Below are 26,749 nucleotides of genomic sequence, written 5' to 3' on the forward strand. Positions count from 1 at the left end.
TTTTGCAATTGAGTTAAACCGATATATACTTGCTTCAGTTTGTGTTGTGGCTGATGAATACTAGCTAGCATGCAATTTCAGTCCAGTGGCAGTGTTAACCACGACACGTACACTTACAAACTGATACAATAAGCATGCCAATTATATAGGCATAGGCATGCATGCTTCTGCATATAGCCATATATATATTTTGTTTCTCACGCTTCAAAGTTAAAAGGGTCATCGATTAATAACTTCAGGAAAAAGTAAGTGTTGAATACTTATGGATAAGATTCATTAAATATATCTGCCTACAATTCACAGCTGCAGAAATTCAGAAGGGGACCAATTAACGTTCACCCTATGCCAAGTAAATAAGAACGATTATTCGTTCGTGACATATACTGACATGATTATTTTAGAAAACCAGTTGAATCTATTATCTATATTATTATATCCAATTAAAAGAGTTTAACAGCAAATCTGTAAAACAAACAAATACGATTAATCATATTGAATTTTTGTCGCAGTTTCAAATTTCCAATGTGTATTTCCTACATTATTAATGAGCTAAATATATATTCTAACAAATTAAGATGAGTCTAATTGATAATTGAAGTACTCTTATCCCACAAGAATATATGCATGGGTTCAAATTGCATTACTAATACTAGAACTTTGTTGGTCGACAATTTATAAGAATCTTTCTGAGTCTTGAAGTGACCTAATCCTAATACAACTCTAATGAGTTTCATAACTCAACTTATCTATATATATATATAATGTATTATTATACATGATACAGTGCGTTGATATATAGTACACTTGGGTTTCACCTTTTTTTCTTTCTGCAACTATATAGCGTGCATGAATAGTTTGTTGTTTCTTAATGAATCTTTTCATAAGTGAATTTAATTACCTTTTATATTATTAATTATGACTCATTACATATTAACTAACATGCATTATTATACATGATACTTGACAATATTTTTTTTCTAACACTTAGTAAAAATATTACTAAAAGCTTATAACAATATTTAAAAAATGAAACCAAATATAAATATGTTATTAATATATTTTCGCGATATTTTATCAAATGCTATATATATCCTATGTCACTAAAATTACGTAAACAAGTTATTCATATTTAACAATATTTTTTAAATATTGTTAAAAGATTTTAGCAATATTTTTACTAATTGTTTTGACAAAAAAATATTAGTAAAGGTCACATGTATACTAGTGATGAAGTGCACCAATAAATTGTTGATTCAATGATACTAGAGTGATTCTTTAAATAAAATCTCGAGTTCTCAAAATTTATGGACGAAAAAAATGTAATTTTGAAAAGATAAAATTTCGTTAAAGGTATCGAGTTTTCTAACAAAGATTAATTATCAACAAAGTTAATAAATATTTTGATATAATAATATAATAAAAATAATAATCTAATGTAAAGTGTTAATTAATATAGAGGATACATGTAATACACTAGTTTTTTTTTTCTTTTTAAGAATGAAATATAGATATTAGATAATTATAACAACTTATGCATATTACTTAATTAATAAGTTAAATTTCTATTGAGAATATCGATATCATTATTTATAAAGTTAATTGTTTTTATCTACCATACTTTATTACTTTAGGATAAGGATTATGTCGTCAACTCCTTCCTCCTTTTGTCCATTATCTTCTTTTTAATTTCATTATCAGATGTGTTAGTCACCTTGTGTTCCCACCTGAAGTAAAGTGATGCGCACCACAACAAAATGTAGTGTAAAGTTTAAAGTTTAAAGAGTTGATTAACACATTTCTACTGGTTTATGAGTCATCTATGGCCAAAACGACAAGGCAAATATGATGATTGACTTTGACAACTTCAATGACATTTCAATTAAACTGAACAAAATCCAGAATTAATGCAATATGAGCTAGCTAGCAAACATGTTAAATTTACTTGAGAAAGTATCTTTATGAAAAACTTAAAAGGCATATATATATATATATATATATATATAGCTCGATTATGCATCATATTCAACCGGTTCACTCAGGCAAAATTTGTCCTTGCAAAAGCTTTTTTAAAAGATATTCACTTAATTTTTGCATATTATTTTTACGCTGCTAATTGACCTGAAAATTGTGTTTCCTTAATAGTAGAATAAATAATACATGTACTCACGGTATAAAGATTTCTTACAATACTATAATTTAATTACAAACTATTATGTGTGATAAATTGATTGATTTTTATAAAATTATTTTAAAATTATATTAAACATGATTTTTTATTAATTGATGGTCGGCACATATCTATTAGAGAGAGAGGGAAGGAGGGAAGAAACTCCAATAAAATAAAGCATGAATAACATAATATTTTCCTATGATAATAAGGTTCACATAAAAACCTGAAAAACGTTACTTTTTTAAAAAAAATATTTCATATTATACTTTAAAGTGACTTTTCCAAAAGTTATAAATAAATATTTTTAATAATACTATTAGTGTACGGATTTTTTTTCCCGCATTTTTGTTATTTCCCATTCATTGTGTTGACTTTAAGTGGGAGTATAGGATATCTCTAGTGAATTACTCCTGACTAACAGTGACGAACCACTTGAGAAGTCACGCTTGTACGATTTTCAACTTGTTAATTTCAACTATTAAGGATAGTTGAAAAGATATTAATAAATAATTTTAAAAAATCTCTTTAGAAGTGCTTGTTACACTAAAATTTAATTATAGATATATTCTATGAATTAGTCCATTATATGGTTTTCTAGTGCGAATTCCACTAGCAAGAAGGCTATGATAGGAAGCTCGCTTAATACACTAGTTTTATTGAAATGAAAATATACTATTTTTAATTTTAACTCTAATTTTGTTTCATTTTTAGAATACATCATATACAAAATAAAAATCATCATCAATTATTTTTATCAAATGCAACCTTAGTATAAATTCGAAACGAAATAAAAAATAATAATCTAAATGGGACGATCTATTTTGTTTTCTTTCATTGTTCTTTTCTTAATGAAATTAAAAGGAAGGAGAATAAAACAAATGATGAACTTTATATCTTCCTTTTTGTTGTTTATTGGAGATATGTTATTATTATATTCTCTAACATGTTCTTTTTATATTTTTTTGTTATTAATAAAAAAAATCATAAATTATGGAGTTAAGAATAGGGCACTAAATAAGAAGTGAAAGTCAGACATTAATTTAATTAAAACAAGTGTATTGAAATAGTTTGTTAGAGAGTACGTTAGTATTATTTCTCCAATAAATAATAAAAATGATCTGAGTTGGCAGAGTTACCCCTCATTAGTCATTACTTGGCCAACCCTTGTGCAGTGCCATCATAACAATAACTTATGCTTAATCTCCTGCACTTTATTAAATCGAGAGTAAATGATGTTCATTAACTTGTTTTAATGATTTTTTTAAAGAAAAATAGACAACTATAAAAAATTTAAAATGATTATTTTAAAATAATTTAAAATAGTAACTTAGGATTAAATAATAGTATAAAACAATTTTATATTATAAGTGTATAGACATTAAACTCTTTTTAATCTAAAAAAACTGTAAAAGAAAATCCAAAATAAACTAGCTCGCAACATTAAATGATAAGTTAACAATTTACCCTCTAAAATATACTGGACAAAACTAATCTTATTTTATGAACCATGTTTATGCCCACAACCACGTCAAATCAAAGAGCTGTTTGGAGCCACCATTATGCGTGATTTCAATAGAATAAGGTCATTTTCTGAAAGAATAACAATAATATTACAACAGGACCTCGGCAAAATACATTGTTAGAAGATAGACAAAATAGACAAAAATTCCTTAAATACATTTTCCACTAGAACAGCATTAGATATGTAAGCTGAAAAAGGGAAGAAAATATCGACCATAGTTTACATCACCACTTGCTATTGTCACAATCAAATCAACATAAGAAACACGAGCTACTATTTCGAGCATTATCGCGCTCATCAATGCCTTTAAGAAATGATCGGATTGCAAGATGTTCGGAAGCATATGTCATGAAAGACGCCAATATTATGCCCCCAACAACCATCAAACCTAACCTGTTAAAAATAAAAATGCAAATTTAATTTCAAGGAAATATTTGATAAATGATCTTTTAATACCAAAACTACTTTGAATTAACGGAAAAATAATGGCTAAATCCACTTCAAAATTAGAGAAGGCACTTTAGGAGGTTTCATTGACTTTCAACCACCACAGATAGTTGCTAGTTCTTACAATGTGATGTGATGTGATGATGTAGGGCAAAAAGTCAAGACAAAAATCTATCAAAAATTAGAGAATGACTGGGAAAAAAGAAAATTATAGTAGTATTTGATAATTTTGGGTTTATTATTCACCTAAAGGATCTTCCATTCAAAGACTAAGCTTTAGCTTCTATCATGATACAAGCTTAAGACCTCTCAATTCTCATATTGCATCTCTTCTTAGGGATTTCAGATTACAAGTACTAACCTACAACTTCCTAGGCTCAACTTACTAAAAAGCAAGTTACTAGTACACGAAAACAACTCCATAAATCTGACCTTTGACACTAACTACCCCAAGCTAATTAAGAGTCATGGGGCCTTTAAAATATGAAACAAAGTCTTAAATACATAACATAAAGTTAACCTGAAATACTACCCATACATAGAAGCCGCAAAAATTAACTAAAATATCTTGAAATTATAAAGATAGAGAACCCTGCATTAATTATAATTTACTATTTGTTTACTGCTCCTATATCATGAGTACAAACAAGTTATCGATGAAATAATAGCCAATTGGGCAGACATTGGACATTGGAAGTTCTTTTATGGTGTGTTTAAATGAAAGGGTAAAAAATAAAGGAGAAAATACGAAAACAATACATTTTCTTTGGTTTGGTTGAAGAGAAAATGAACAAAAGAGAAAAGTTTGCTTCTAGAAACAAAAATTCAAAAATTTCTTTCATTTTCTCTCCAATTCCTCATTTTCTTTCCTCTGAAACATGAAGAGGGTTATTGTAGAATTTTGACATTTCAAAATTGTCTAATAGTCAATGATATTGATAATAACAAAGACATGCCATTGCGAACAAAGATACAAGTTTCCTGAAAAAGAAAAAAAGTTTAGAAGTATTTTAACTAGACTAGCCATAATATATTAGAACATAAATTACCTTAAAAACAAAGCAGTTATTCCAAAAAGACAAGGCAACGATGGAGCTGCAATGGCCAACAAGGCCATCCCTAAACCATAGTACCATGTAGCAGAATCACAAGATGATATCTGTCGCTGATGAACTGTAAATACAGATAACATATAGATTCAATTAAAAAAAAAAAAAAAGTACCTCAACATCACAATTAAATGAAAAACAGAACCACAAAAGAAGCTTTACTCTTGAGAACATACATTTTTCTGAATCATAATCGGACCCAGGCTGTGACAAGGAAGATGCTGCTCGTGATCCCACTATTTTTCCCCACTGATAAATCAAATGGATATAACCTCCAAATAATATAAAAAAAATTGTGAATGTCCATTCATACATCAAAAGCAATCCAGTCCATGGCATCACTTGCTGAGGAACAATCAAGAGAGCTAGTCCCAGAGACACCACTGCAACCATAAAACAGACACAGACAGAAATGCCACCCAAATAAGCAGGAACCTTGTTCTGAGCACCATTTAAGAGCTGTTAGACACCATAGAAACAAAAATTAGTATGTTGAAAATATATAAATCCAACCATTAGGTACATCCAACTATAGGATATGCATTCTCTCGTTTGAAGCCATAACATGACCAGGTCATTTGATGATAGATAGTCATATAGACATAACTTCCTGTGCAGGAAAGAATGTGGGACTCAGTGTCAGGATTTGGGGAAATCACACATGCAGGGCATTGTGTTTGTCTTTCATCAAATGATTCCATCATGTGAGGTCATTGCATGGCAGGATACAAATCCTCAACTAGAAGACAGAAGAGAAAACCAACCTGATGGACAGAATTGGTAGTTGATGCCGAAATACTAGTATATGCAAGTGGCCCATTTGATCTAATCCTATAATAAAGGTGTCTGACTTGATCACATAGTGAGCTTCTACAAAGTGTACTGAAGTACCCTTGATTCTGCAGAAAATACAATTTTATAAGACTTATGTAAAGCCATATTAGCTTAATGCAAAGAGAATAGACAAGAATATCAATCCATGATAGCTGACCTTTGTAAATGAATGATAGCAGCAGAAGAGTAAAGCACAGAATGGTAGCAGAAAGAGAAATTTCACAAGAAAACTGTCTTTAGGATTCTGGCCCCCTCCTGTTCCAGGAAGGGATTCATCAAGCTGTTCCCTTACATCCTAAACATCCCACCAAGGTTCGAACAAACAAGTAAGTATACTTTTTGTAACAAGCTTCAACTGGGAAAACATGGTTACTTAGGCAAATGTGGTCTTTATAAATATGAGGATGAGACCATTTTTTTTTATATTAATAGAAAACCAAAAAAAGGATGATGAGTTGCGGAAGTACCTGCCAAACATCAACAGGTTTCAAAAGCCAAGACGTCCACCAGTCCCAAGGCTTAAGGGGGCCCAGTGTATAGTGAATCACACGGAGTTCATTCTCATCTACCATCCACTGGATAGATCAGCATGAATAGTTAGAATGTTAGACAATAGAATTGAAAGATGCAATACAAATGAATGCTCAGAGACAAATGCATGTAGTATTTGGTATGCAGGGTGTTATACTAAATCTTCTACAAAGTACTTGTTATTTAGGCTAGGTGCCCTATAATAGGACATAATAAAACAAAAATCTTAACAAGAATCTGAACTACTGATTTCTAAATGAAACAATTGTCACACACCTATCACTAATTTTATAAATTAGTGAAACATTTCAGAATTGATTGAAATCAGAAGTTTTGACAGACCACACATGCCCAAAAATTAAACTTCTAACACTAACTAAAGGAAAATGAAAATATGATGATGGAAAATCTTAAGATTTCTCAGATCATCACCTTGACCCATTAGTAAGCTCAGATTAACAAATATTGATTCTAACTGCTGCATGTGTGTTTGGTTTTCCATTGGGAAAGAGCCTAATGTATGTTTGCCTGCACACAACTAGTTATTACTTTTTTGTTTGCATGCTAGGGAATTTGTGCTAATGGAAAACCACACACTGTAAAACTACCACATTGCTAACAGTAATATAGGGTCACTTGAATGCCATAATTTATTCCAATGATCACACAGAATATCTGTTGAAAAGACAGTACATGTAAAACAAATCACATCATAATCATAGAACATCACAATAATTAAACATCATATACATTAAAGTGTGGGACTCTTTCAGAAAAGTTAACCATTGATTTGTAAAAACGACATCTCTCATGCAGTCATGCCTCACTGACTCTAGTTACTTAAAAGGAAAGTACTATCCAGTCATTATCTATATTATAGTACCTTGTTAGCAAGCATGTAAAGACCAACATCAGCGTTATACAGTGTTGATAGTCGCTCCATTTCAGGAATGGGTCTGGAACTCAACACCTCTGAGCTCAAATTTGGCTCAAAAACATGTGCATTGGGAAATCCAGAGTAATATGAATTGAGAAATCCTTGATCGCCTGTCAAAGGGAGAAAGACAGATGAAGACCATTGTTAAAAGCTATCAGGTTTAAATCGACATCTAGCATATATGGTCCTTGAAACAAAAAAATAAATAAAACAAAATAAAATAATAAATAAATAAATAAATAAAACCAAAGTAATAGAATATAGAAGTACCCAAAATTTGTTTTACCTCCAGTGTAAGATGCAGTAGTTTTTATTTTGCTCATCATGTCATTAAAAAGAGTAGCAGATGGCTCCACCACCATGACTCCCGAATTCAACCTCTCAGAATGCTTTAAGTTAGCACAGAATTTCCCACACTTGAAAAGATCATCAATATTTCTAACCACAATAGTGTCCGCATCAAGGTAAACAACTGCACATTCACATTCAACGCATAAACAACCAATAAACCACACATTGTACCACTTATAAGATAGAAAGCTTAAAACTTGAAACCTAAACTGTCTCCCCCAGTTTCACTTTATTCAAAAGCAACTAATAACTAACTGGAAATAAAAGGAAAAGTTTAACTAAACAGCACAGCATAGTAATTACTCCCATTTTTCAATGGCGAGAATTTAATTAGAATACACAGATTTTTATATTATCATTCAATCACATATTATTGGTATTGTCTACTTTAAAAACCATACTTGAGATTATTTTTGTATTGATTGTTAGTGCAAAAGTCTTTAACCAGGGAGTGCATAAAAATTAAACTCATAACCTAAATGAGAATTGTACACCATCCGGAATGGGTATCCAGGGAAACCGATTATGACAAAGGGAACGACTCACCCTTAAGCATTTATGCTACTAGGCTTAATTGGAGGGTTGTACACTATCCAGAATGGATATCTCGGGAATACCGACTCACCCTGAGGGTACTGGTTCTTACAACCGAGTAGCTGAAGCGACGCCCAACTTCCACTACGGCCGATTAGCCAAATCGATGGGAAGTACGGTACAAAATCGTACTCCAGAAACGTGTTGACAGGGTCAGGGAAACGCCGCGACCTAACATGTCAAACACACACAACCATGCACCCCATACAGTGTACAAGGGGGACAGGACTGAATCCGCACAATGGCGTGGCAAAAAGGAACCAACAAGACCCTTACACGTGAACACCATTGTCAGAGAACACCATTGTCAGAGAACACCATGTATAAATAGAGGTGAGCTGCATGGCTCATCTCAGGTTCATGGTTAGGCAGACCTAGGGGTAGACATTGATGGCGGCTTGAGCTAGAGCCCTCCGCCCTCTCTCCTTGGTATTCTCCAAGGTGAACAAGAATTATAAAGTTCCATCCTTATTTCTACAACCAGATGATATATACACACAAAAGGCCAAAAGAAAAAGGTTACCTTTCTTGTAGTCGGTCATGTTAAATATTTTGAGCTTTGTGTAGACACCCCAAAACCTCTTTGGACGCACTCGATTAGGATTAGCAAGTAAACTAATCATCTCCACTATCCACCCATCAGCCTTCACAAAATTCAAACACAAATCCACCAAATAAAGAGTTAAAATCACAAACTACACAAAACTCAGGTGTCAACAGATTCATGTCAAACATAGAGTTCAAATTTCAAATTTGAGGAAGACCCATTAAAAAGAAGATGATGAATACCCGGAGAAGGCTTTTGGCATAATCAGACACACCATCGGAGACCAACACTACCATGTCCTTGTTGGATCCAGTGTTCCGTATTGATTTTCCCAGAACTCTAACACCCAACAAGAATTCATCTCCGTACAAAAGAGTGACGTATGCCTCGTCCGTTTTCTTAGTCTTGGATGCCACACACCCTTCAAATTGAACACAAACTAAAACTATGCAAACTAGTATAGAACATAACCACCATGTAACACCATTTGCTTTCATTGCAACTCGATTCCGATTCGCCACCTTTTTTTCTTCCGTAGGACTCTGACTTTAATTTATAGTTGCGGATTAAATAAAGGTTGGAAGTTGAATTGAATTTTCGAAGTTTTGTTTTCTCCGTCGTCTCTGACAAGAACTCTGGCGGTCTTCTCTGGCTGCGTGCTTACGATTTGTGATCCGCTGCAGTGAGTTCCACGGGAAAACGCTGCCTCCTCCGCTGTCATTTTCAGGGAATCCAAGAATAAATCGCAACAATTCTACAAAAGCCTTTTTTTTTCCTGTTCTTTAACCCTTTGTTCGAAAATGAGGTATGGGAATTTATTTTTTGAAAAAAAAATTAAAAAAAAAAAGAAAAAATTGTTTTTAAAAATTAAGTCCTTTTATGTTCTTTACAACTAAAAAAACCATTATATGTATTTTTCATTTATACATTTTTTCTCTTGCTTAAAAATATCATAAAAATTCATTTTATATATTAAAAATATTTAACAAATATTAATCATTAACAAAATTAATAAATACTTTATACTGATTATAGTGATAAAAAAAATATTCAACAAAAGGGATATATTCAAACAAAATCTTGGTAAGTTAGTTGGATTTAAGTACTAGTTCATCCAATCTCAAATATAAGAAAATTAATTAATCATATTTAATTACATCAATCTTAATTAAAAATTACATAATAATCATTGTATAAAAAACAAAAATATATCCCAAAATGATTATTATTTTAATTTTTTAATGTAACATTAATATTTTTTTACTCATATCTCTAAGAACATCTATAATGCATAATACATAATTGTTTATATGGATTATTTATCATGATTTTAATTTTGTAAGACCTTACAATTTTACATAAATTTAAACATTCTACATTAAATTCACTTAAATGCTAAAGTTGTTGAACTGAGTAATTAATTTAATTTCACAGATCCTACTATGTTTGAAAAATATTCTATTGTATAAATTTACTAAGCAACAGTTACTCATATGAACAACACGATGTCATCTACTCCAATGAAAACGTCACTTAATAAAGTTAAACAATGTAAACACTCTCATAGGAGGATCTTCTAAGAATTTCAACATTCAAGTTAGTTAATATGTTAATATATGCAAGATATATCATTTCAAAAAATATGTGCAAGATACGAGTAAAAGGTAAAAATTAGAGAGATATCTTAGACCTTATCTCCTTTATTTATATTATTGTTGATCTAAGATATGCTCGCTTGTGACAGGAAGAGATGGCAAGTTAAACAGGAATAAGTGAATAACATTCCATCTCCCATGCAATTAGTCGACCCCTTTGGACCGTTTGGCCCACACAAGCTCTCCACAGAAAATTTAACAAAGATCGAAAGCAGATCTATCAACTCATCTATTTCAAAACGTATATCATACATAATGGCAGGACCTGTAATGATTCTACCACCAAGATACTTAGCGGCAACCATCTAAACAAAAATCGGAGTGAAAACAGAAAAATTATCCCTTTGGTAAGTGCATGCTACAGATCTGAAGGATTAATTTAAAGATTTTTTCGCCCTAATTGCCAAGTTAACTGATCAGCAGCTGCCATAGCCCTAGATGCTGGACCAATGGAACCTTCGTACCTGTGAAACAAAAAGATGAGTATACAGAGAGAGTAAATTGCATTAATAGGCCATGATAAATATGATGAATTTGAATTATATGCTTACATAGCAACCAAGATATAAGCTGCTGTTTGTATAACAATAGCACCTTCACCAGCAGGCTTTGATGTGTTTATACACCTTGCACTAAACCAGTTCTCATGAATTGACGTGATCAAGTCTGCTATGCAAATTTCCATTAGTAAAGTATAAGAAGGTAAACTACAATGCACCATGGCAGTAGATAAAGTTACAGATAAGGTATAAAAAGTGTAATGACTCAAATGACATGCATTATCATAACACATATATTATAACATGTATTTCCATGTATATCTGCAATCCACTCCAGGACATGGTAAATTTTCAAACTTTTTTACACATACGTGAGATGTATGAACACACACCTTGTGTGTTATTTATGATCTCCTAAAATAATTAGTAAATGTTCTAATGGAAAACAACTATGCATTTTATTCACAGACAGCCATATATACTTAAGCAATAAGTATAATTCCTTTTTTAAATCTCCTCAACTAACCTCTTAAACCTCTAAAAGATAGCAGGCGTTTAGTTTATATCTATATATGTAGGACTAGAATGCAGGTTATGAGCCCTCCAAGATTCTTAAATTCCTATTACCTAGATATGTGAGAGAATTCTTAAAATAGTGTATTCTTTTGTTTCAGAACCTTCAAATGTCCTTATAGTAGAGGGCATAAAAAAAGAAGTTGAAAAACAGAAAGCTGCAAGTAATTATTTAGGCAAATTAAAATACAGCTGAGTTTGAGCTTACACTGATTGGACCCAATAATGAAGAGCTCTGTCTGGAGTTTATTTTGTTTGATGAAGTCCACAAAGTGACTCAATTCAATGGGATTGGCTCTCATCCCTTCTTGCTCAGCACTGCCAGCATCAAATAACTCAATTGATAAATCCAATATTTCTAGAAATAACAAAGAAAATTCCGAATATGCAATAGAAGTGCCACAACAAAGGCAGCATGAAGTTTACCAGGCAGTTTGTGCAATTTTTCAGAAATAAATTATTAAACTTCTTCAACCACTGACAGTACTAAAGAGATTTTCAAAAAAGAAAAACACAGAATAACTGACAATGTTACAACCACTTTTGTGTTTAGATTAAAAACAATGTAGCAATAACAATACAGCTTCTTCTTAACAGCTTTGCTAAAAAAAAAAAAAAAACCTAAAATTGATAACAAGAATGAAACAAAATAAGCCTTCTTACATGGTAGATAATAATCGAGATGGTCCAGTCGGGTCATAATTAATAAGCAAAGCAGCTTTTAACGGATGACCTAGAAGATACGAGGATCAGATAAATCTCACCAATCTGACAATATGTACAATTTAATTTTTCAAACAGTTTGTATGCATATCAGCGTGGCTTGAAAGCAAGATGTTGCTGACCAGAATAACCAATGTTCGTAGAAGCCCACTTATCCCAGGTTTTATGCACAAAAGCCCAATCCATTGCGTTGATTGCGTCTGAAAAGAAGAAGAAGTTGAAAAAGGAATATAGTTTAGGGATTAGATTAGAGTAACCTTGTTTGCAGTTTAACTGGAAGAAAAGAGATAATTGATGATGTTACAGAGTAGGAAAAAGGGGTATTGATCTGTAATGTATATAGCTAGCCAGGATGACAAATAGAAGAAGCATTAAGTCAAATCAAAACCTTGATACAGTACAGGAAGATGCAGAGAGTGCCCTGCCCTTAACCACTTCAAGAACACAGCGTTTGAATCTCAAGTGCGGTACGGGTGCCAGGAGTACAATAAAGAGTAATTTTCTATTTCTACCTCGTTCCTGAATATAAAGAACGAGTAATCATTAACTGCAATCACGTTATATATATATATATATATAAAAGATGGGAGATAGTATTATCTTAAAACTTTTCTTATAAATTCTCCTCTTATGATAAAAAAAAATATATTGAATAAGAAATGAGTAAAAAAGTTATTATTGAAAACAATGGAAACTATTATTCATTTTACATTTTAAAACCAATAAATCAATAAACATAGGTTAAATTAATATTTTGATGACTCTAATTTATTATTTAGGTTTAATTTTATTATTTAAGTTAAATTTAATCTTTTGTTTTTTTAAATTTGGTTCTCTAATTTTTTTTTTGTTCAATTTAATTATCTAATTTTTAAAATTGATTATTTTTTAAAAAAATATATATATTTTGTGACCATGTAACACTGCCTAATGTGCAATTTTAAGTCATTACAAAATATGATTTCTTATAATTTAAACTAAAGGAGTAACTTAAATGATTTAAATAAGCAGAGGGCCAACTTGAATCAAACAAAATTAGAGAACCAAATTAAACTTAAATAATAAATTAAAAAACCAAAATACTAATTTAACCAACATAAATATTCATCAACCTTCTCTTTTGTTTATTCTTTCATCCTATTCTTTTCAACTACATCATTACATTTTGATTTATCTTTTAAATGGGTTATTTCATCCAACTTTTACAAAAAAAATATAATTAGGTTGAGTGTTGAGTTGATTTCTCACTCTATCTAGGTGAGTTTTGACTTAGCTGAGCAATCCAATTTACTTGCTCTATTAAAAGTTACAAAATTATATTAAAAATATTATTTATAATAAAATATGAAGAAAAAATATTATTTCTAATAAATTTTAACAATAAAAAAATATATTAAAAAAAGTGTGGTTAAATACACTCCTAATATTTCTCAAACTATAATAAAGACAATAGTTGGTTGTATTTTTTCTCGTATTAAAATTAAAGCCTTACCTAACTTAGGCTCCCTAGTTGTGATCCTTAAAATAATCCTATAAATAGTATTTGGGTTGTTTGTTCAGTTATTAGTGAGTAGGATCACTTTAGATTTCAGTCTCTTTTTACACCAACAAAATAATTCACTCCGTTTAACAAAATACTAGTAGTACATACTACATAGCACAGTAACAGAGAAGAATTGATGAAGCAAAGACGGAGTGAGGGACTAGTAGCAGTTTTGTGTATGTATAGAACCGTGTTAGTTTTTATTGGACGTGTGTTAATATTCGTCAAACATGAATATTGATATTGATCAAGATATTTGGATTTTGCATCGTAATTGATTAAGTTCGGAAGACTGTGTTCTTGTTCAAGCTGTTCAAAGTAACTTATAAATCCAACAAAATTAATTTTTGTGAATATTTTTTATTATTTATGATTTTATCCTTCTTCTTTTTTTTTTGCTTTTGAATAGTCAACAATCGTAATATATTTTCATTCTAGCATTTATATCTTTTCTCACCAACCTATCCGTGTATTAAATACTCTTTCACTAATAAATATAAAAATAAGTTATTATTAGAAAATGTGCTGCAGTTTATCCTGCCCAAAAAGAATATCAACTTAAATTTTACTTACTTAACAACATATTTAATATAATAACTCCACGAGGCTTTCCAAGTCCTTCACATTCCTTCAACTGCATGTTCATATTCATGTTTTAGTGCTTTTGTTTTGATTCAAAGGTTTTTTCAACCCTTCTCCTTCTACTACACTAAGTCACCCGAATTCCATCACTTTCTTCCCTCCATCCGTAACTTCTATCTACTATTAACCATTTAAATTATTTTTTTATCATTTTTAAATTTTAACATATTTTTAATATGTGTGATATTACCATAATTTTATTAGAAAAAACGCTGAAAGTGATATTGACTTTAATCATTATAAAGATGAAAACATAATTCTTAATTTATATGATAATTATTACAGTAAAATTGGCTTGGTTCAAACTCAAATTCTAAATGTTATTTTTTTCATCCGAGATGGAATGTGTTTGAGATTCAATAAGAGATCAAATTATAGAATTAAAAAAAAAACTAATAATATTATTGTAAGTCAAAAGTGTATGGTACTTTAAATTATTTTGTATCTATTGCTATTTTATATTTAATTGTTATGCTAATTTAGTTTTGTAAACTTTATTAAATATGTATGCTTTATTTTGTAAATTAATATATTATGCAAATGTTTTCAATTATTAATTTTATTGTACAAAAATATGATATAAATTTAATTATTTATTTTTAAATTATTAATATATATATATATATATATTTAGTGTTCAATTTTTATGTATCTAATATAAAATATCCCCAATTATGTTTTATTTTTAACTATTTAAAATATGTTTAATACAAAATACTTTTCCAAACAATTAATGTCCATTTTAGTAATTTACATATTTAAAATTGATTTTGAGAACGAATTTTCAAATAATATTAAATGTGGAAATCAATTTTCACATACAAGTATTCAAACAAAAATCAATTTTATAGAATCATATTGATTTAGAATCGATTCTACAAAAGCATATTCAAACACGCACTTCATCTCCAACCCAGTTGGCCTTTCCCTTTGGACCAATTGGCCCCTCCTCACCATAAAGCTCCGTAGGAAACAATTCAAACAAATTCACCAAAGAAAATCTAACAAACACAGGAAGCAGGTCTATCAACTTATCTATTTCAGAACGTGAGTCATACACAACTGTAGGACCCCACTCTCATGTAACCAACATGTTTCAGCAATAGCTCCCTCACCAAGATACTCAGCCGCAACAACCTTGTATCTGGTGCTGGAATCCACTGTTAGTTTACTTCTAGCTGCTTCATTCTTTGCTCCTATTCCAAGTGTGGATGATCCCTGAAGGTAGCTCCCAGGATGAGGGAAACTTTGCTCCTCCCAGAGCTGTTTTTACATGAACATAAAGCTCTGCACTCTCTATGTCTCCCTTCTTTACATTATTTCTAGCATCATCATTAGTAGGCAAATCTATCCAATAAGCACCATCATTTGTTCCTCCACTAGGTAATTTTGATCCCTGGTAATCTATTGCTTTACCCTTCTCACTGTCTGTTGAATATGCAAGTGCTCCTTTCTTGAAAAACCATTGCACTGATGATGGCAAGTATACTCATCAGGGTGGAAGTATGCAGTGGGGCCATAATGATTGATGAGTGCATGAACTTGGTTTATGTTTGGCATGGCATGTAAGGTGGAGTCAAGATTCTTCAAGCAAGCAATATCTGCTATTTTTCCAGAGTTATTAGAATAGGTGCTGCAGAAGAATGTCCCGACTGATACACCTCTACCCCGCGTCCCTCTTTTGCATGCCCTTGTGTTCCAAACCTTGAATGAAATTTTTGAAAAAAATTTAGTTCATAGATAGTAATAGATCACAAGTCTCACATGTTTCTGTCAAATCGGTTCGCACACATCTTACTTCTTCAACTTCAGGTTCATCTGGTTTGTTAGTAACTACTAAGCCCATTGCTTTGTGTCCGAGTGGAGGATTTGGCAACCAAAAATAACCACATCCATCATGTGGTGAATCAGCACTCCATATCAAAGAGTAGTTAATTGGTTTTTTAAGAGCTGGAGATTCGGCTTCAGGTTCAGAACAAGTTTCACGAGCCACGAGAGCATGTCCTCTTAATGGCTGATCACTGGACTGGCAATAGTGACCTAGGCAGGAAAAATCATCTGGAATCTCTAAAGGTTTGTAAAATACATGACCCGATGATTTACCATGCGAACTTGGGCAGCTCCAAACTCTCTCAAACTTTCTTACTTTTAAAACTTCTAGTCTTCCAAGGCTTATTATTCCACTAGCAAAACCAACACCTGCACCATATCATTCACAAGTTTAGATAAAGAATATAATAATTACGCCACAAACATTTGATGGCACGGCAATAGAAAGTCAAATACATAATTAAAGAATTATTGATAACAGGATCGGAATTCAATTTTGTAATTAAACCTGCGCCAGACATTATGCTAGTCAATTTTGCAATTATGGCATGTTATTGATGCATTAATTAAGAGCCAAACAAACATCCATTAGAGGCATCATGAAGAACAAGCTGAATTAATAAGAAGTCTCAATAATTTAAAAAAATTATGGCGGTATGGAGGTTAGCATCTAAAATTTCATAAAAATTACCTAAATCCCTCACCACAAGACCGACCTTAAATGGGTCTCAATAATAATTGATAAGACATTAATCAAGTGGAATCAGGATAAGAAACTACAGTTGGAGTACAAGAACAAGAATAGGTAAGTCATGTGGTACTTTGTTTTCCAAAACAAAAACCACAATGGTTGTTACTGCAAAAGGAAGTATTCGGGTACAAATCAATGGCATTTCTCACGTAATATCAGATGTATACTATGCTCCTGAGCTTAAGACCAATCTATTAAGTCTAGGGCAACTCCAAGAAAAAGGTTTAGCCATTCTAATTCAAAATGGCACGTGCAAGATATTTTACCCAGACAGAGGCTTAATTATTCACACTACCATGAAAGGAAACAGGATGTTCTACTTGTCAGCATCTATAGGTCCTAAACACCCCCTGTGCCTCCAAGCTGAAGACGTCTCGGAAAAGGAAACTCAACTATGGCATAGTCGTTTTGAACACCTCAACTACAAAGGACTTAGCACACTCGCAAGCAAACAAATGGTACTTGGGCTACCCTCTCTGAAATCTCCCAAAACAATCTGCACTACCTGCCTCGTTGGAAAACAACATAGAGACTCCATACCAAAGCAAAGCTCATGGAAGGCGTCAACGAAGCTTCAGCTAATCCATGCCGACATCTGTGGTCCCATCTCGCCTCCCTCACACAGCAACAAAAGGTACGTTCTAAGCTTTATTGATGATTATTCACGTAAAGCTTGGATTTACTTTTTGCATGAAAAATCTGAAACAATTACTGTGTTCAAAAGCTTCAAAGCCTGTGTTGAAAAGGAAGCTGGTATCTAAATTGTTTGTCTAAGAAAAGATAGAGGTGGTGAATTCACCTCTAAGGAGTTTACAGAATTATGCACTAATCAAGGTATCTCTAGGCAATTGACGGCTGCCTACACCCCACAACAGAAAGGAGTCGCCGAACGCAAAAACCGAACTATCATGAATGTTGTACGAGCAGTATTACACGAGAAGCAAGTTCCAAAATCGTTCTGGCCCGAGGCGGTTCGGTGGTGTGTACACGTATCGTTCTGGCCCGAGGCGGTTCGGTGGTGTGTACACGTCCAAAACAGAAGTCCAACCTCCGGGGTAGATCAACAAACTCCAGAAGAAATATGGAGTGGAGTCAAGCCACGAGTGGATTACTTTCGGATATTTGGGTGTGTTGCACACACTCATGTTCCAGACCAAAAGAGACACAAGTTAGATGACAAAAGCCTAAAATGTGTTCTCTTGGGAGTGAGTGATGAGTCTAAAGCCTACAAACTATTTGATCCTATTTCAAAGAAAGTCATTGGGAGCAGAGACGTAGTGTTCGAAGAAGATAAAAGCTGGAACTGGCACGGACATGCAGAAGAGAATAAAGCCAATGTTCTTGATTGGGAAGACAAGGAAACTGAAGAAGATGCAGAACTTGTACAACATGAATTAATAGACGGATATGACAGCAATCAAGACGTACTTGAACCTCCCTCAAACTTAGAAAGCAATGCTAACCAAGATTCCCCAGTTGACGCATTACCAGTTGAAGGGAGGGTAACAAGGACTAGAAGACAACCAGCGTGGATGACTGATTACGAAACCAATCTCTCAACAGAGGAAGAGAGCTTAATGGCAATGATGATTGCTAACTCTGACGATCCACACTCCTTCGAAGAAGCACGTACAAGTCTGAAGTGGAGAGAAGCAATGAATACGGAGATGAAGGCAATTGAAAAGAATAATACTTAGGAACTTGTTGATCCTCTAGAAGGTGTTACACCCATTGGAGTTAAATGGATTTTCAAGACCAAATTCAATGAAAGTGGCAATATAGAAAAGTACAAGGCCAGATAAGTGGCCAAAGGATATGCCCAAAGATATGGAGTAGACTATATGAAGGTGCTTGCACCAGTTGCTAGACTTGACACTGTGAGGGTACTTTTAGCTTTGGCAGCTCAAGGTGCATGGGAAGTATTTCAACTTGATGTAAAAAGCGCCATTTTACTCGGTGAACTCCAAGAAGAAGTGTTTGTCCAGCAGCCCGCAGGATTTATCAAGAAAGGAAAAGAAGATCAAATATACCGGTTAAAGAAAGCACTATATGGACTTAAACAAGCACCAAGAGCTTGGTATAGCAAAATTGAGACTTACTTTGCAAAGGAACAGTTTGAAAGATGCCACAATGAACACACCTTGTTCACCAAAAAGGATCACGACAATATTCTAATAGTTAGCCTCTACGTTGACGATTTGATTATTACTGGAAATAGCAGAAACATGTGTGAAGAATTCAAAAGTTCAATGAAGCTGGAGTTTGATATGACCGACTTAGGTAAAATGAGACGCTTTCTTGGAATAGAAGTCATACAAAGTGATGCTGGAATTTTCATTTGTCAAAGGAGATATGCTTGTGAAATTCTAGCCAGATTCAATATGACAGATATTAATCCTGTGCGAAATCCTATTGTTCCAGGAACCATACTATCAAAGGATGATGAAGGTGCTGCAGTAGACGCTATAAAATTTAAACAAGCAATTGGAAGTCTCATGTATCTAACAGTAACTCGACCAGACTTGATGTTTGGAGTAAGTCTGATCAGCAGGTACATGGCAAATCCAAAGGAGTCACATTGGGCTGCAACAAAAAGACTCTTAAGGTATCTAAAAGGAACCACTGAGTACGGCCTATTCTATAAAAGGGGAAGAAAAACTGGTCTCATAGCTTACAGCGATAGCAATTATGCAGGAGATTTAGATGATAGAAGAAACACCTCTGGCTCAGTATTTATAATAGGGATTGGAGCTGTTTCATGGGCTTCGAAAAAACAGCCTGTGGTAAGTTTATCTACCACTGAGGCTGAATACATTGTTGCAGCATTCTGCACCTGTCAATGTACCTGGATCCGAAGAATCTTAGAGCATCTTGGATCGGAGGAAAAGGAAGAAACTGAGATTTTATGTGACAACAGCTCTACTATCCAACTATCCAAGAATCCTGTCCTTCACGGAAGATGTAAGCACATTGCAATAAGATTTCACTTTCTCAGAGATTTGGTACACGACCAAGTAGTGCGCCTGAGATACTGCAGTTCTGATGAGCAACTAGCTGACATAATGATCAAACCATTGAAGCTTGATCAATTTGAAAGGACTCGATGCATGCTTGGAGTAGTAAAAGCCACTAAGTAAGCTAAAATACAGCAGATGCATATAGCTTAAGGGAGGGAATATTGGTCAAATTTTGTGTGTTTTATTTACTGTTATGTGTGTCAGTTAATAAAATCCCTACTTTCAAGGGTTGTTCTATTCTTTAGGTTAGTTGGGTTACTTGTTCCTATTTTATTGTCATACAGAATGAACGTAACTCTATTTTCTGTTTTGTAAGGCTTATATAAGCCAACTATTGCTTATGAATAAAACACATTCTCTCTGAATTCATTTGAGTTCCTGCCCACTAAAAACAAAACGAAAAGGTTGTTTGTGGGTTACAGTGAGTTAACTGATTGTGGATGTCACTATCAATTTGGACACAAGTCCCCGTCCCGCCATTAGCCCTCTGTTTGTTTTGTTAGGAAAGCAGATAATCGTAAATAAGACGTTGGTTTCAGCATTAAGATATGCTTGGTTAGCTATTAAGAAAAAGTGAAGTCGCACCGAAAATTAAGTTATAAGTTCTTCACATTCCTAGGGTAATTGCCTCCTTCATGTCAAATGTTGTCCCTTTTTCCTTGATAGCATACATTGACTTCACTTGATTGTTTTCATTCTCATTTCCTCTTTGTATTATGATGATTCGCTTCATTTTCAAGCCTTATTCAAACATTTACGAGGTTTAATTATTCCAATATTTGCACGCACTATAACAATATATAGCTTTCTACTAACAGTATTGTATGGTATCACTTACCAAACCAAGACACTAGCTAAGACTACATTATAAAACTGCAAAAGAAAGACTTGGTTGAGTTCTGAAAAATCACATAAAAAATATAGCAACAATTTCAGACATATAAAAATTGTCAAACCACTACTAGCTACTCGCAGATATGTGTTTTTGCAACTTACAGAGGATGAAGATAAAGAGAAGAAAGGTGATGAATTAGGTGTGTGGAGGAAAGGAGTCGTGGGCAACGAACGTATCACAAGAGTCATAATTAAGCAATTGTGGCTTCAACGTAGTTGCAAACTTGCTCATTTGGCACCAAATATTTACTGGAAAATAATTGGGAGAGAAAGCATTAATTACAATTTCAAGGATGACGTTGTTCTATAAATAAACCCTTTAGATAATTGGAAAGGTTGAGATTATCTCTAATGTAGGGAGAACAAGAAAAGTGGACTAATTTTGTCAAAAAAACAAAAAAAAAATGGACTGATCATAAAGCATCGAAATCCCATGCTGCATGCATGTGATTGGATTCCGGTAGCCTATTTTCTCATTAAAATTATCTCAAACCAATAATTTGTTGTATTTGTATATTTTTTAAAAGAAAAATACATTAAAATGTAAAAAGGCCTTGTAAAATAACACACGACCAAGAAGATAAAGAGAATACATATGAATTGAATGACACAAGAAAATGAATATTTAAATAAAGAATTGAAAGAAAAAAAAAATACATGACGTAGGTAAACAAAACCCCTTTTGGCTCAATGGACAATGTCTAAACATAAATGTCAAGAAAAGAAGACGAAAGAAAAAAAGAAAGTAGATCGATGAGATAAGAGGCTGTTCTTCTATCTCAGTATTCCGTGACAAGGTTTATATATACCCATTCCATTCCATTAATTCACAGCCACATGCATCCTGTACGTTCCTCAAATATAGGAATCATCGTAAGTGAGTTCAGACGACGCACTAGTTACACGACCCTTGTCACCTCCCCGCCCTTTCCGCCGGTTCCCGCCGCCGCAAGTAATCGAAATCTCAACCCCAAACACCGACCCGAAACACGAACACGGCCCACCGCCCTGCCCGCGCCGCCTCGGCGTCCGACCCACGCGCTTCGACGTCTGCCTCAACACCTTCCGCTCATCAACGTAGTCCTCATACGCCGGAGTAAGCTCGTTCCTCCACCTCTCAATCTTCGTCTTCATCCCCTCCGTGCCGCTATTCTCCGACCACCCATCCATCGTGGAGCTCTCCACCGTGCGCGGCGCTGGCGGCGGCATGGGGTACAGCCCCTTCGCAATCGCAGCCGCCACCACCGACGGAGAGGGGCCCACGTCGGAAATAAGCGAGCCTTCGTTAAAAACGGCACCTTTCCGCATACCCACATCGGAATCCTGCCCGTCGTAACCGTAATGTTTTGCATTGCCATGGTAGGCGTAATCGTTAACGGTGGAGTCGTTTTTCTCACTCTGACAACGTTGTAGCGTCAAAAGACTAGAATCCAAGGGCGAGTGATGATGGTGAGTATTGTCGTCGTCCTCCTCGGATTTCTTTTTTTTCTTAGATGATTCCATGATGTCCCAATAGCCGACAGTGGAGGAGCTGAGTTCAGAATAAAGCGGCATGCTCCGCATGGTGCTGTCGAGGAGGTTGACGCCGATGTTGAGAATCCCTTGCGGGCGGCCGGAGGGTCGGCGAATTTGGAGGGCGACGAAGCGGAGCTTGGGTTTTCGGTTGGGAGGGAGGAGGTTGGTGAGTTGGACGGCGACGGTGCCGATGAGGACGTGGCGGAGCCAGGCGTGGGAATAGATCTCGATCATGATGACGGAGTTGTCGGAATTGAGGAAGCTGTCGTCGACGCGGAAGACGAACTTCTCGTTCCAGGTGGGATTGGTGTGGCCTTCTTGGTCCACTTGGGTGGCCAATTTGCGCTCAGGGTGGAGCCACGCCACCGCGTAGCCCCGAACGGATTTCGACACTTGGGCCAGGTCTTGGGCCGAGATCACGTTGATCTCAAGGAGCTGGTATGGGGGTGCAACCACCGACATGGTTGGATTTGAATAGGGGAGGGATCAACGATCACAACCACACACTCAGCCGTCGTGCCAATTCAAAACTCAAAACTCAAAACTCAAAAAAACTCTTTCTCTCTATTCGTTAATAATTTTGGGTTATGTTGTTCATCATTATATTGGAAGCCTCAACCTTTTTATTTTTGGGTTATGAAACTTACGGGATGACAACATGCGCTGGGAACGGAAAATACACAGCGAACCCTAACCAATTGTAAAAGAATTGGGTGAGTATCGTTTTAGGAAGGGGACTGTTGGAGATACGTTCGGAAGTGCAGCAGCTAGCTGAGTTGCATTTGTTGAACAATTTTGAGCTAGCTAGCCAGCTTGAATTCAATGTGACACCACCAACACACCCGATTCTGTTAGGACTTGGTGCACCAGATAAGCTAGCCTACATGCGTTCAACACAACACGTTAATTCAACCAAACAATTCTAATAATTAAAACATGTTTTTCGTTACTTTAAAATTAAAAATTTTGAAATTTATTTCGGTGAAAAAAATTATATATTTTTTATCTTCATAAAATTAAAATATGTTGTTTTTTCCTCGGAGCTGCAACTACTTACATGTTTTTTGTCTTATGAATACATTTTTAAAAACTTTAATTAAAAGTTAAAATACATTTTTCATCCCTATAAATAGAAATATTGAAAATTCATCTTACAAAAATTTGAATTTTTTTTCCTTGAAAAAATTAAAATATGTTAAATTCAAACCTATTTATCACTCTTTTTTTTATTGGCTTCATTGATGATTATGAGAGTGAGTGATTTATAGGGGTTAAAACCCCACACAAAATACAAGAAAAAACACTCACAAATTTGTAAATCTCTCATTTCCAAACTTTTCTTTCCTAACTTTCTTCATCTTTAAGAGAGAGGTGAATTTGGAAGTCAGATTGTTGAATTTGTGGATGACATTTAATTTTACAAGAACATTGGAATTGGTAGTCTTAACATTGAGTTTGAGAATGAATGTGTTAGTTTTAGGGGCAAATTTCAAACATGTCAATATTTATATGGATGGAAACATATTTTAATATATGATTTAAGTTTTAAAATATGTCACGTAGACTCGGATTGGTTTAAGCTTAATTTTGGATCAAAAAATAACATATTCCAATTTTAGAGGATGAAAAACATATCAAAAATTTTACAGGTTCAAATTTCAAATTTTTTGATATTTGCAAGAACGAATTTCAAACTTTTTGATATTTACATGGACAAAAAATATATTTTAACCTAATTTTTAAATATTAAACATTGTTTATTTTTCATGCACTAAAGTATTAAATTTACTATTTTCACATTTTTATATTATTATGATTTTATAAAATATATGTGTTAATATATATATACATATATATATATATTAAAATTTACAAAATATATTATTATCGTTGATCTATAAAAACTTAAATAAAAAAAACATACACAAATTTTTCCACTAAACAAACATTCTCATGTATAAACGCACCATACGTTAACACTATGAATTTAATGGTTTATTCATATGACTATTAATTCTACATTTCAACCAGAAATGCTTATTTAAACAATTAATCACATAATTATTAGAATCATAATAGTTTTTAAAAATTAAATTATTTATGATAATGGAATGTTAGCTAATTGACCTAATATTTGAAATTCAAATATTTACAAATCATTAATTTGATTCAAATTTACTGCAAAATCAAATTAAAAAATTCCATGATTTGTTCATTTAAATTAATGGTTCATAATTTAATATATAATGATTACTTAAAATCAAGACAAGTATTTATTTATTTGGTCATAAATATTAATGAAGGATAGTTATATATTTTTTTATCCGTCGAAATTTAAGATAGGACCAAAAAATTTACATCGATTGCAGATGTTCAACTAAAAAAATTACTTAAAATCAAGATTTTCACGACAAGTATTTATATTATTTGATAAAAGTGACGTAATATTTTTATTAAGGTAAAAAAATCAAACCAAAAAAGCTAAATTTTCACCTTTTATGGAATTTTTTAAGACAAATATAATAATTTTTTTTTGATGAAATAATGTTTTCTGATAATATTATTCTTAAAATAATAAATAAAACATGAAAAAATATTCTAAATTAAAATTTTCTCTTATACTATCAAACGCCATAATATTGTTTGTTATCCCCTATTTATTATGCTCTAACGGACTCGGCGTGAAAATAGACGATTCTGCTTCCGCCGCTCTCTCTCTCTCATCTTTTCATTAGCACGCCTCTGGAAGGTTTAATTCTCAGCACAGGGCTGTGTGGCTGTGAATCTTTGCTCTTTTTTCAGGTAAATAACTGCTTCAACTATTTACTTTTTAACATTTCAGAGTAATGTATCTGTCTACTTCTACTCTTTTAAAGTGTGCCCGTGGTTGCAATTTCTTCACAATCCTTCATACTATAGGAGATTGTTAGCAATGCCACCATTGATAACATATTTTTTTATAGTTAATAAGCTTAAATATCTTTTTAATTTTTATAATTTCATTTTTTTATTTTTTCTTTTTATAAAACTATTTTTCTTTTTATTTCTTCAAAATTATGTTTGTTTTATTTTTTTGTTTTTATAACATGTTTTAGATAATATTTTTTTATTGTTGAAAGTATTATTTACGACATTTTAAGGACCGAAAGTAAAACAAGTTGTAAGTCTAAAAAAAATATAAGAAAGAAAAACAAAAAATGCTAAATTGTAAGAATTACAAAGATATTTAAATTTAATTAATATTGGCAACCAAAATAAATTCTATATTTTGTTAATGTGACTTTTGAGGATCACAATTTGGATTAGATTTGTCATATGGGAGAAGTGTTGGGAATACATTGTTTATTACACTCTCAAACATATTTTTTAATTTACTTAAATTTATTAAAAATAATAAAATCAAGTGAAAATTGATTTTAAACAAATCAGTTTATATTTTTTAAAAAAAAGAAAAACTGATTTCAAACAATATGAATAAAATCACCAAATATTTATTTATAATATAGATTATTGTTCACTTTTTAAGATGATAAATTAATAAAAAAATAAAATAAAATATTAAATATGTCTTTTTATGTCATTTGACACTTATCAACTAATTTGTTTGGCAAATTAGCTGAAAAGTTAAGGTCAAAAGCTAATCGGTTGAATCATAACTATTTAGTAAAATTATATGTTGAAATAGTTGAAAAATATGAATTATATAAAAGATAAAACTAATAAAATTTTTCCTTAAATATAAGAAATCAAAAGGGGAATCTAATAACTATTGAAAAACAAAAAATGAATAAATATAAAAAGCTAGAATCTAGAAAGTTAGGTATTTTAAAAAACATTACTTCAAAGTATAATCTCAAATAATATTAAAAACTACTAAAAAAATTTATTTACTAAACAATCATCCAAATTTTCTAGCTAATAAAAAAAATTAAAAATCAGTTGAAATATATTACCAAACACACTCGTTGAAATATACTACTAAAAAAATTAAAAATCAGTTGAAATATACTACTAAAAAATTTATTTACTAAATAATCATCCAAATTTATTTAGTTAGTTTGACC

At 32.7% G+C, this 26,749-nt stretch overlaps 3 protein-coding genes and 1 pseudogene across 3 annotated transcripts; all 4 read right to left on the minus strand.

Moving 5' to 3' along the window:
* Positions 1-3,737: 3,737 nt before the first annotated feature.
* Positions 3,738-9,802, minus strand: LOC100800761 (inositol phosphorylceramide glucuronosyltransferase 1). The gene is made up of 10 exons (XM_014774031.2): positions 9,285-9,802; positions 9,019-9,139; positions 7,837-8,022; positions 7,497-7,660; positions 6,550-6,657; positions 6,240-6,377; positions 6,013-6,147; positions 5,425-5,707; positions 5,189-5,312; positions 3,738-4,085 (listed from the first exon to the last, which is right to left on the minus strand). The coding sequence occupies exons 1-10, from the start codon at positions 9,537-9,539 to the stop codon at positions 3,944-3,946; spliced, it is 1,656 nt and encodes a 551-aa protein (XP_014629517.1). The 5' UTR covers positions 9,540-9,802; the 3' UTR covers positions 3,738-3,943.
* Positions 9,803-10,895: 1,093 nt separating this feature from the next.
* LOC100802211 (uncharacterized) lies at positions 10,896-12,953 on the minus strand. Its single transcript, NM_001254193.2, is given in 6 exon segments — positions 10,896-11,161; positions 11,249-11,363; positions 11,979-12,088; positions 12,434-12,503; positions 12,616-12,693; positions 12,882-12,953. Coding segments are annotated over 5 exon segments (444 nt in total). The 5' UTR covers positions 12,680-12,693; positions 12,882-12,953; the 3' UTR covers positions 10,896-11,076.
* Positions 12,954-15,567: 2,614 nt separating this feature from the next.
* Positions 15,568-17,029, minus strand: LOC100801299 (uncharacterized; annotated as a pseudogene).
* A 4,996-nt stretch (positions 17,030-22,025) lies between these two features.
* Positions 22,026-23,147, minus strand: LOC102667983 (uncharacterized). Its single transcript, XM_006577685.1, has one exon. The coding sequence runs from the start codon at positions 23,145-23,147 to the stop codon at positions 22,026-22,028; it is 1,122 nt and encodes a 373-aa protein (XP_006577748.1).
* Positions 23,148-26,749: the final 3,602 nt, after the last annotated feature.

The sequence above is a fragment of the Glycine max genome, chromosome 3 (assembly GCF_000004515.6).
Source record: "Glycine max cultivar Williams 82 chromosome 3, Glycine_max_v4.0, whole genome shotgun sequence".
In the NCBI taxonomy this organism is placed as follows: domain Eukaryota; kingdom Viridiplantae; phylum Streptophyta; class Magnoliopsida; order Fabales; family Fabaceae; genus Glycine; species Glycine max.